We start from the raw sequence: 12,682 nt of genomic DNA on the forward strand, positions 1-12,682 counted from the left end.
GGCAACTAATTGGACAATTTGTGAGAACTGGATGCTAGACCAGATGGGCTTTTTTCGTATGCTCTTATTTACACAAAAGTTTGCCCTCATTTTACATTTTGAAACATTAAGGCAACACGGGCCAGGAAAGGCAAACTCTGACAGATCACAGGGTGGGGTGTGACCCGATGTTCTGGATCATGCCAACTTTAAGAGCTTTTAAATATGGTCCCCTGACTTCCATTGATGTCACAACAGGGTTACCCAAATGCATGATAAAGGAAGCATGCTTCTTTCCTGTATTAAGATTGGAATCACATTTCACATGCACGCCAGAAAAGGTTGGCTTTCAGAGTGTTAAGGAGTAAAGCTGATCCACCCTCAGAGAAGCCTATTGCCATTGTTTCTTCGTGATCCAGAGAGTCTGTCCTATGGGATGCAGGACAGAGGCCAGTCTTTGGTTGGAGAAAGACTTTAGCCTATGCTTGGCATGCAGACAAGCCTTGGCAGCAGGTGATGGTAAAGGTACTTAGCCTGGGATTTGAAGAACTTCTGTCAGTCAGAGTAAAGGGGTCAGCAAACTTTTTCAGCAGGGGGCCGGTCCACTGTCCCTCAGACCTTGTGGGTGGCTGGACTCTATTTTGAAAAAAATAACGAACAAATTCCTATGCCCCACAAATAACCCAGAGATGCATTTTAAATAAAGGCACACATTCTACTCATGTAAAAACACCAGGCAGGCCCCACAAAGAACCCAGAGATGCGTTTTAAATAAAAGCACACATTCTACTCATGTAAAAACACGCTGATTCCTGGACCATCCGTGGGCCGGATTTAGAAGGTGATTGGACCGGATCTGGCCCCCGGGCCTTAGTTTGCCTACCCATGGAGTAGACCATCTACTCTGGCAAAATCATTACATGAGACCAGAGCAGTGACTGGATAATTTTGCTGTGTGTGTCCCAACATTGGAATGATTGAACTACTCAGTCATGCCTGATGGAGAGCAGGTATGGAGCAGAATTATTCCTTCCTATGGAATGGGGCAGATCCAGAGCAGTAAATCATCCAGAAGCACAGCAAGCATTACTGAATTCATTTTGTGTAGCACGTTCATATCCCCCAGCACAGAGACTGCATTCCCACTCCCCACTTTACAGCTCCCAGAAGTTGCTGCTGCTTTTTAAAACAGCCTCAAGCTACCAAGACGCCAAATTCTCCTTTGAAAATCGCACTTGGGAGACAGCCACCCTTTGTGCCTTCAGTGCTATTCTTTTGCCTCGCAAGAATCCAGCTCATTTCAAAGTTGGTTTTTTTTTTAAGTTTTCTTTTGCTGTTGTTGCAGCCACGGTCTGTTGCCATAGAGCGTGGATCTGACAATGTAAGCAGAGAAATGTAATTTCGAGGCGGGAAGGAAGTAGGATGCTTGTTTAACCCGATGTCTCTTGACATTTTCCTAACAAGAGAAAGAATAACTTAAAGGGATGAAAGGAGGGAGGGAGAGCAAGTGGGTTCCTTTCTAGCTGTTTTTAACTCCTCTCCAAAGGAGGAAATAGCATTAGACCAGATGCATGGAGTCAAGCAGCTGAGTAGTATCCAATAGCTGTTTCTGACCTTCCCTGTTTGGAGCACATGCTTTCAGTCCTCGTTTAGTTAAGCAAAGCTAGAAATAACCTCGTTTAGTTAACCTGTTTAGTTAACCATAAAGAAGGCTGATCGACGAAGAATTGATGCTTTTGAATGATGGTGCTGGAGGAGACTCTTGAGAGTCCCATGGACTGCAAGAAGATCCAACCTCTCCATTCTGAAGGAAATCAGCCCTGAGTGCTCACTGGAAGGACAGATCGTGAAGTTGAGGCTCCAATACTTTGGCCACCTCATGAGAAGAGAAGACTCCCTGGAAAAGACTCTGATGTTGGGAAAGATGGAGGGCACAAGGAGAAGGGGACGACAGAGGATGAGATGGTTGGACAGTGTTCTCGAAGCTACCAACATGAGTTTGACCAAATTGCGGGAGGCATTGGAAGACAGGGGTGCCTGGCGTTCTCTGGTCCATGGGGTCATGAAGAGTCGGACACAACTAAACGACTAAACAACAACAACAACAAGTTAACCCGTGCCACTCTCCTCAACCTCCACATGTCAGCCTGGCTTTCCCCTAGAGAGGCAATGCAAGCGAAGAGCATGTGTGGGATCTGAACACACAGTGAGGAACCTCTACCTTCCCCTGTAGGAACCCACCCCAAGGATTTGCTTATACAGTGGTACCTCGGGTTAAGAACTTAATTCGTTCCGGAGGTCCATTCTTAACCTGAAACTGTTCTTAACCTGAAGCACCACTTTAGCTAATGGGGCCTCCCACTGCCACTGTGACACAATTTCTGTTCTCATCCTGAAGCAAAGTTCTTAACCCAAGGTACTATTTCTGGGTTAGTGGAGTCTGTAACCTGAAGCGTCTGTAACCCGAGGTACCACTGTAATAACACAAAAGCCTAATGGATCAGGCTGATGACCCACACAGTCCAGCATTCTGTGTTCCCATTGGCCAATCAGAGCCTTAATGTTAAGTTGTCCAAAGTTTTCCAGTTCCAAGTGACAAGCTGTTGAGTAGCCACTAACAGAGATAACCTATCAGTTCTTTGTCAAGTAAGCTTTTCTGCTCTTAGTCAGAAAGGGACAACAACCCCAGTTGTGGATTCCGCAACCCTTATTGTTGAGTGATCTCCCTTATCTCCTTGAAAACCAGAGTGCAGAACTTTGATGCCTTGTCACAAGAATACCACATATCATAAAATGTAGCCTTGATGCTAAGACCCCACTCTATTTAGGTGAGACTTGAGTGCTACATTTTTTAAAAAAGCGTTATAACACTGTGACGCAAGATGACAGTCTAGAGTTTGATCCTTCAGCAACGTGATTTCCCATTATGAGTTTTACAACATGTTTTCCTGATTATTATTTTTTATGTGTCTAGATCCAGCCCTTGTCACATTTGCCCGGTGTTAAATGGATTCGTTCCAGTATGTTTCCATCAATTCTTGCTGATAGGAATCTTAGTGTTATTTTGTGTCCGTATTTTTCACCATTCTCCTAAGCCAATCTCAGCACTCAAATCTTCCTCCTAAATTCTTTTCAGTGACTGCTCTGCTTTTGCTTTGGGTGCCTTCATTTATCTCTCTCTCACAACCCTGATTCTGCCTCCCCTTACTGATTCTGCTACACATGCCATCTCTCATTTCTCACTGACTGACGGGAACCCATGAGGAATGCTTGAAAGACATGGGTGTGTTTAGCTTGGAGAAGAGAAGGTGTGGCATGCATATTTGTGGTATGACAAGGTTAAAGCACATAAAGCATTTAAAAATCAAATTGTTAGAAGAGCTTGGTTTAATGTCTGGATGAGATATAAAGACTTATTGGAAAATAAAACCCCAAGGTGGCTGTCACCGATGGATGCAAAGGCCCAGAAAAAGCTCAATATGGAGACCAAATGGCCAAAATATTGGGAAATTTTGGAGCAAGAAGGAGATAAATTTAAACTGCAGAGTTTTGAGAAATAGAAAAATAAAGTGAGAGATTGGCTCCACTTTGGAAGAATGGCAGATGAAGCTGATTGACTGTATGGGATTGGCAGAAATGACTGGCAGAATCCGTGACCAGGGAGAAGAGTCGGCAGAAGAAGACTGGAGAAAATTTAAGGACTATTTACAAAAATATTGCAAAATTAAGGAATGTTGAATGATGTTGGATTGGAATTAAGTGGTTTCAAGCTGTAACTATGATAAAATGGTTTTCTTTTTCTTTAAGTAAGAATTTGAAGTTATAATAATTTAAGATGTTGAGATAAGGATTTGCTGTATAAACAACTTAATTTGGGGATACAAGAAGGGGAGGTATGAGGAGGTCGGGGAAATAAGCTATAAGAAAATAGGCTGTGAAATTTATGTGGTTTTTTCATATTTTATGTTTGTTTTTTTGTTTTTTGTTTGTATAAAATTGGAAACTTTAATAAATATCTTATTAAAAAAAAAAAAAAGCTTGGAGAAGAGAAGGTGAAATGGAGACATGATTTCTGTCTTCAAGTACCTGAAGGGCTGTCAAAAGCATGAGGCAAGTTTGTCCCAACATCAAATGGCCCTTCTTCCTAGGAGGGTTCTCCGACCATTAAGCGTATATCTGCTTTCCTGAAATTTGCATCTCTTTATTCTAGTCCCATTCTCTGGTGCAATATAGAACAAGCAAGTCTTAGTGGACTCTCCTTTTCTTGGCGGTGTTTTCAGCATAGATTGGGTGGGGCATTTGTCTGGGAAGCTGTAGCTGCCAGATTCATGAGCAGGGAGGGTAAGATTGGATGACACGCAATAACTTTCCCCATCTTAAATTCTATAATAATTCCACCTCCATTCTTCTCTCATGTGCCTCATTTTGGTCTAGGTTTTTATCCTGAAATTTTATCTATTGCTCTACTATTCTTTATCGTGTTATGGATGATTTGCATCAACAGTAATTTCTGAAGAAGGAACTTTGTTTGGAATCAGAAGGGTTGCAGATTTCAATGCAGATTTCTAATGAGGGAGTAGATATCCCTCATTTGAACTGCACTCACAACTGTCATTTACTGCACAGAATGCCCCCAGGTTACATTTGTTCACAAAATACGTCCGGCAGTAAAGAGCTCCCTGGAGCATTTAAAGACTATTGCAGAGGCTTCCTGCTCCAATAGTTTAAAATGTTCCCAGTGGCATTCTTACTGCAGGAAACAGTTCCTGGAGTAAATCTGCTATTACTCCTTGCTTCAGTCATGGGGAAAGATATACCTCTGCCTTCATTCTGAAGCGAGGGCAGTGAAAGCTTTATTATTTATTAGTTATTTAAGGCAGCACATATGATCACTTCCTTCCCCATGTTATTCCCACAACAACTCTGTGAAGCAGACTAGGCTTAGTGACTAGACCCCTAAGCGACATGGCTAGGAGGGGAGTTGAACTGGAGTCCCCTCAGCCCTAGTTAGGGATGAGGGGGAAACACACATTTAAAGGCAAATCCGTCCAATTTGCTGTTTCCTGAAACAATCCTTGAAGTGAAATACAACCATCCTTCAAATCCTCCAATTTTTGCATTGTGGTTCGCCCACCGAGTTGTTGGCGTCTGTCTTTCTCAAAAGGCAATGGAGTATGCTTCCAGGCAAGGGGGTCAACCCATTTCACCAGCAGCACCAAAATGACCTCTTTGGGGTACAACCCTGGGCAGTGTGTGTGGAGGTCTTGGGCTGCTCAGATGCCAAGTCACAGGGGTCTGCAACCCACGGCTCCGGAACCGCATGTAGCTCTTTTGCACCTTTGCTGCAGCTCCGGGGCGGATACTAGCGAGGGGAGGAGGCGCATTGTGCGCCCCGACACTCCCCACTGTGGCGGGCGCTGTACTGGCTGTGATGTCGCATGGGGGCGGTGCGTGCGTTAGTCACGCACCGCCCCGACGTCACCTTCCCGCCCGCTACATTGTAAGGGGCATGTACGCTGGTCACTGCATTGAAAGGGGGCACGTACGCTGGTCACTGTTTTGAAGGGGAGTGAAGAACACACACACACAAAAAAGGTAACTTGTTAATTTAACGTTTATTTCTATGAGGAGGAGTAATTCTGAGGGGTCAAACAAAGAAATAATAATAAAAAGTGACAAAAAAGTTATTTTTATAATGACGAGTTTTGCGGCTCCCAGTTTTTTTTTCTTCGGAAACGGGTCCAAGTGGCTCTTTTTGTCTTAAAGGTTGCAGACCCCTGTGCCAAGACAAGCAAGTCCCTCACTGATGCAGTCCAGAGGAAAACAGAGCAAGCTGTTTGGCACCAGCTTGGCTGCAGGAGTTGCTGGAAGGCGGCAAGCAAGAAATCATTCAACTACTTTACGGACTTCACTCCAGATTTGTGTACTGTTGACTCCTTAGCATCTTCTTTGCCCAAAGGCAGTGAAGGTTTAGGATCAGAATTTCCCTTCCCCATCTGCCCCTCACTTCCCTCTACAGCACATGCAGACAAGGGCGGAGGAAGGGGCTGCGGTGGGTGCGGTCTGCCCCGGGTGTCACCACTGAGGGGGGTGACAAAATGCCGGGCAGCACTCACTGCAGGGCCTGCAGCACACCTGAGCCATATGTCTCTTCTGGGAGAGACACAGTGGCTTGGGCACGTGCAGGCTCTGCACTGCCCAAATGGTCCACCCGCCACCTCCTTCCCAGCTGCAGGGTGGCTGAGTGGAAGGAGGCAGGCGGACTCCGGAGACCCCACAGTGTGGCTCACGCCACCCATGGGGGCGCAGCTCCAGGCGCCCGAGCAGCTTCCTCTGCCACTGCATGCAGAAACTTCTTTCTTGACCATTGGAACCATTATTGGTCTCCTCTGCTCATCCTATCTTTTGAATGCAAGTCCCTAACTCAGCAAGGGTTGATACCCATTGGCTACCCTCACCTGGTTTAGCCAGCCTGTCAGAGGGGTTTCCTGAGGTGTGGCCGCTGTGGCATGCTGGCTGCTTCTCACCCACAGGTGAGAGCTGAGTGCAGGTTGGGGACCAAAGGTGGACAAACTACCTCAGAAGAAGCACAACAACCAGGTTCACTCTAGTTCAGGCAAACACATAGTTCCTCTTCGAATCTCCTGTATTCCCATAAAATCTGCATTCTGGAATGTTAGTCATGAAACTCCCCCACCCTGAAAAGCCACCAGAGGGATATCCCTCTGCACATGCTTCTTACTGGCTGGAAGAACAAGAGGACAAGTAAAGGGTGTAATTATAGCCATGGAACTTTTCTCAGTTCAGGCACAACCTGCCACTAGTGTAGAATGGAAAACCCCACTGAATGACTGGGGTTCTGAATCATGTAGGAAGCCTTTCTCAGCTTCCATAGGAGAAACAAGTGGTGGTCAGTCTCCAGGAATCTTATCCCAGCACAGAGTACTAGGAGACATCTGTCCTACTGAGAAGTGATTCCTTGGAGCAGTCCCCACCTCTAGCTATCCTCTGTGGCACTCTGTGCATAGGAATCTGAATTCTACTGAGTCATACCATAGGTCTATCAAGTTCAGTATCATCTACAATGAATGGCAGTGGCTCTTCAGGGTCTCAGGCAAAGTTCTTTGCCCAGCCCTACCTAGTGATGTCATGGATTGAACCTGGAACCTCAGGGTGGCTAACACAGCTCAGAACCCCTACCTTGCCATATTCATGCTTTAAAAAAGGAGGCAAAAATGTGTCCTTTTCACACCTACTGACTTCCACAATTACTTTAGGTCAGGTAGTGTGCTCCTAGTGGGACGCGGGTGGCGCTGTGGGTTAAACCACAGAGCTTAGGACTTGCCAATCAGAAGGTCAGTGGTTCAAATCCCCACGACGGGGTGAACTCCCGTTGCTTGGTCCCTGCTCCTGCCAACCTAGCAGTTCGAAAGCACGTCAAAGTGCAAGTAGATAAATAGGTGCCACTCTGGCGGGAAGGTAAACAGCGTTCCGTGCACTGCTCTGGTTCGCCAGACGCGGCTTAGTCATGCTGGCCACATGACCCAGAAGCTGTACGCCGGCTCCCTCAGCCAATAAAGCGAGATGAGCACCGCAACCCCAGAGTCAGCCACGACTGGACCTAATGGTCAGGGGTCCCTTTACCTTTACCTTTACCTTTAGTGTGCTCCTAAGTAATGTGTTCCTACAGATGCATGGAACAAAATTTATTCTGCCTTGATTTTGGAGAAGGATGTTGCTCCTTGACTTTCTTTGGCATCCCCTCTGGGCCTGGGATTCATTGCTAGGACAGGAAACTGCCTTTGTTCTCCTACGGATCTGCGAGACATTTAGTCCTGAAGTGCTTCCTTTTAGAAACAAGGGTCGCTTTGTTGCTTTTCTTTCTTTCTTTTTTCCATTTTGCAGCTGGCTAAAAGCAATGCTACTTGTTTGACACTGATATTGATTCAAAGTTTGCTTGCACTTAAATTCATGCCTGGGTAAACTTTAAGAACACATGCAGCATTCCTCCCATCCACCGTGACATCGAAATAAACCTCCACTCTGTAGGCTCCGTCCACAAACCCATCTGAGCTCAGTGTTTTGGGAAAATTCAACACCCTTAGACCCAAGAACCTAAGCGCCACTTGTTTTGTAATTAGAGGCATAAGTTTCCCACACACCAAACACTCTGGAACACTTAGCACACCTTCCTGAAGCTGACATGCGCTGCCTGATCCACAAACCACTTAAGCCTTCTTGAAGTCAGGATGCATGTGCCAATCAATGATTAAGTCGCTCGACCTAAAGCGTTGAAGTCAAAGGATGCTACTCTATCCATGCCTGCATACTTCCAATAAACATGAATAGCCTTTGCCTGTAAGACTGTAAGGGTATCCACAGTTAGCTCAAAGCTAATTTTAGGAATGCACTGAAAATCACTTCTATGGAAAAAACACAGCATTTTGGGTTGCAGTCCTATGCAAAGTTCCCAGTGAAGCCCCAATGACTTAACTTCCCATTCATAGTAATGGGGTGCAGCTCTCAGCTGTTAATGTCTTCTCGCATCCACTTGCCACCCCAAATGCCTTGGTTTGTCCTCGTTATGTTATCCACCATCAGGCACACTGGCACACGTTTAGGAACGTGTGTGCCCCTTCCAGGAACAAGCCAATAAAATACTACATGGCTGAATAGTAGCCCTGGTGGCATATCTCAACAATGTGGCATTTTATCTTAGCATGTAGCCGTGCAAATGATTCTTTTGCACATGTATTGGTTTGCTTCACTATGAATTAACATGGAACTCCACACTCTTCTTTTCCAGTCTATTATACCTGTGAGCAACGTCAGGGAATGTTTTAGCATGTTTTGCACACTTAATAACCATGGAAAGCCAGTGCCTCCCTCATAACCAGGCAAGTGTGTATTATGTGTGCAAGCTCAGAAAAGAAAAGAAAAGGTACAATATGTCACTAGGGCAAAAGCTTCCATTTCTTGAGAAGCTCTACTTTCCTTTTTGTTTAAAAGCAAGTTTCTAGTCCCCATTGTTGAGTGAAATTTTTTGTAACATATGGGGAAATCCCAGGACCCCAGTGTGTTCCTGGTTAAGATTTCCAGTGGTCAGAGAATGAATTTCAGTGCCCTGGCTAGATAGCTCCTTGCCTCTTGAGCAGCAAAAGCAGAATAAATTAAAACTAAATAGTAAACATTTCAGACTTAATTGTCTAAATAATATAGAGAAATCATGCAAATCGGCTGGACTTGTACAGTTTATACAGTTTGCAGAGCTCAGCTTCCCATTTCATTGGGGCAGACAGCACTGAGCTTTGCTTTTGAATCTTAGGACAATTTCACACATTACGCAGGCAACAAACCTGGGTTTGCAAGTGAGCATTCTTGCAGTGTGGAGCCCGGAGCCAAACTCCACCAGCTCACAATTGTACATGTGGGACTCATGTGTGTTTGTTGCATGTACACTACACTTTCCTAAAAACCGTAGATGTTCCTTTACACCGTGTCATGTGGGAAACAGCCTTTATAGAATTGCAAGCAGCTCTCCTGCAAAGTTCAGCAAGCTTGCTGGCTTCGGTCATTTGGGAACAGCGGCATGCAAGGACTCCCGACGAGAGAGCAACACGAGGAACTGAGCGTGCTCGAGAGAGAGAGAGCTTCTGTCATCTGCTGTGACAGGGGAAAGCTTATGGCTTTATAGGAAAATGAGCGTCTGCTTGCTATGTTTTCAATTTTTTCCCCTAAGTCACTAACTAATCCCTGATCTCTAGGTATTAAACATAGCTAGAGCCGGGTGCAGTTTAGACAAGCTGACAGCAGCAATAGAAAACAAAGCAGACATAGAAACTGACCTGGATGACAACTTTCAGTGTGGACGCTTCTACTATCTGGGTGCAGATCACGGTGCCTGGATCTTGCTTGTATACCTCTCCCATGGTCAAGATCATCGGAATGGCCAGCAGGAATGAGGCGACCCAGATGCAGCTGATGAATTTTTTGGTCCTGCTCCTGGACATGATGCTCTTGGCTTTGAAAGGGTGGCAGATGGCCATATATCTTTCGACACTGAGGCTGGCAATGTTGAGGGCAGTGGCATAGGTGCAGGCGTCTCTCAGGAAGTAGTAGCCCTTGCAGATGTCGTTGCCGAAAGCCCAGGGGTGATGGACCCAGATGAAGTTGTAGAGTTCGATGGGCATGCAGAGGAGGAAGATGAGCAGGTCGGAGAACGCCAGGCTGGCCAGGTGGTAATGGACGGTGCTTTGCAGGTTCTGCAGGGACTTTTTCTGCACCAGGGTGTAGGCAGTGATGGAGTTGCCAATGGTCCCCACCAGGAAGAGCACCAAGTAGATGATGGTGACCATGACTTTGGAGTAGATGTCCGTGTTCACGTCCAGGTCCTCCTCATTGGGCACCTTGGACCCAAGTTCTGAACCATTGGAGACGTTCCCAGCTGAAGGCAGCGCGTAGTTGGTGGGCAGCAAGTGAAACTGACCCATAAGGTATCCCAGCTGGTAGAGCGAAGAAGTTGTGTTAAGGTGCATGTCGGCTCTCCTCGCAGAGCAGAAGGCTTCCTGGAACGTTGCTGAGGATGCTTGCTTTAAGGATGCTTTCCAGCCCCAAGTGGTACCCAGCTTTGAGGGAGGCTGCCTGGAAACTGTCGCCTGAGCAGAGGGTGTGACTGGTGCTGGTTGCTGCCAAGCAGCGAGAGTGCAAACCCAAAGTGGAAACTTGTCTCGTTTTGCAATGTGCTGGAGAGGAGGAGCCTGCTGACAAGCCTCTCTCTGTGTGTATAAGTGAGAGGAAGGGGAGAGCAGTTGGAAGCAGCCTGCCACTGAGACGGCTCCAGAAAAAGCATGCAGCAGTTTTCACTTGCGAGCCCAGAGCCAGGCAGCAGGCAGCTCTCGTGTCTTTTCCCCTCTGACTCTCCTCCCCCCATCCCTGGCTCTTTGTGCGTGCCTCGTTCTTTAGGCTCCTGCACTCTCCAGATGCGAATAGCGCTAATGTGGTTTAGCAGGACAATAATCTCTCTCTCTCTCTCTCTCTCTCTCTCTCTCATTCCCCAGGATGAGCAAGTGAGTGAGAGAGACTGAGCCGTTCTCCCGGCCATGTATACATTATATGTGTAAGTAAGGATGGGGGAGAAATTTGATTTTGTTCTCGTTGTAATGTGAAGCTACTGAATTTGTGCATCTCAAATTGCTACGCCAAGTGCAGCAATCCTTTGACATTTGCACTTCCTCTGAATTTTGCAATGTGCTCCTCCAGTGGGGAAAGGGTGCACAGAAATGATATACCAGTAACATGCAGAAAGGGACTATTTTCGGGGAGATGTGTGTATTATTCAAACTGCATGAAATATTGTGGTCTTAGGAGAAATTCACTTTAAAATGCTTGCGAATTTTTGCAGGAATTAAAGAAGGAAAGGGAAAAAGCACACCCTGTGAGTTGCTGCAGAAATCTGAACTGAATTCATGATTGGAAAAATGAGAAACTGAGGGAAACCAAAATTGACAGATTCATCCATCCCTTTGTGTAAATCAAATTGGCAGAAAGCTGGCCAATATTTTCCTTATAGGGCTCTCTCGTCCTTTCATCTTCCCCATCTTCCAAACCTCTGAATATTTAATAGGGGGGTGTCTCCTTTACATTTCCCCCTTGTACACCAGTGTTTGCATATTTTTCAGCTTTATGGATTTCATAACGAGTTAGATATATCATTTATGAAGACTATCATGGGAGGTTAGAAATCATTCCAGCTCCCTGGCATTTCTTCCACAGGGAACCAAGCAGTGGAAACAGGTTAGTACACTGTGTGGAGTCATCCTTCTCCAATACACTTTCTCTTGTAGGGAAACCTGCAGTTGCTGTTTGACTCCAACTCCCATCAGCCACAGCCAGCCTGGCCAATCGACAGAGATGATGGTAGTTGCAGTCCAACAGCTTCTGAATGGCTACAGGTTCCCTATCAGTGCTGGATGAATTTTTCATATTCCCTGTCTAATGGATCTCCATACTGGGCTCCCCTGAAGCAGGGCACACTCAAGTTATTCTGCTGCCTGAGGTACCTCACCCATGCAAATGCTAACCAGACTACCAGATGACTCTTAATTTGGTGAAGGCATCAGGCTAACACAGGGCAGGCTATGTGGTACCACGTCTGCTGCCCACCCATAGCATCTGCCTACTGGGAGAGCCAGTTTTACCTAGGACCTAGTGCTGTGGGCTGGCTGAGTTGTCAATCGAGAAGCACTGAGTTCGAATCCTGAACCAAACATAAACACAGCAAGTAGTCTCAGGCAAGCCTTTGTTCTTTCAAGCCTTTGTTCTTTCATCCTCATCTGGCCTCTTCATCTGCCTCTTCATCTGCAACAATCCTGCTTTCTCTTACAGAATTGGACAACTCTGTTAACACATGGGAGGTGCTTTGAAGAGTCATAGAAAAGTCACAGGTTGCACAAGTAGCGTGTCAAATTGACTAGCGACTCTGGAAGGTCAGAAGTTGCCCTGAAATTACAAGGGGGCACAGGGATCAGGTGACACAGAAGTGATGGAAGGTGAGGGGTCAGAAAGTATGACTCCACCCTCCTCTTACCCTCCCAATTTTAATCTCCAAATCAGTGTGCAGCGAATTCCCCCCCCCCACTAGACCCTGGATTTTCATGGCAGCAAAAAATCAGTGAAAGGCTTGTGGTGAAAGGAGATTTACCAC

At 46.1% G+C, this 12,682-nt stretch overlaps 1 protein-coding gene across 2 annotated transcripts in view; it reads right to left on the reverse strand.

Annotated features, from left to right (window-relative positions):
• Window positions 1-11,144, reverse strand: part of NTSR1 (neurotensin receptor 1) — a 121,248-nt gene extending 110,104 nt beyond the window's left edge. For both annotated transcript variants that reach the window (XR_014008595.1, XM_081196508.1), the window contains exon 1: window positions 9,825-11,144. Coding sequence is in view for 1 of the 2 variants with exons in the window: in XM_081196508.1 (XP_081052634.1) it covers window positions 9,825-10,514 (690 nt within the window). In the remaining variant the exon portion in view is untranslated. The remainder of the gene's footprint in view (window positions 1-9,824) is intronic.
• Window positions 11,145-12,682: the final 1,538 nt, after the last annotated feature.

The sequence above is a fragment of the Podarcis bocagei genome, assembly GCF_964188305.1.
Source record: "Podarcis bocagei genome assembly, chromosome: 5".
In the NCBI taxonomy this organism is placed as follows: domain Eukaryota; kingdom Metazoa; phylum Chordata; class Lepidosauria; order Squamata; family Lacertidae; genus Podarcis; species Podarcis bocagei.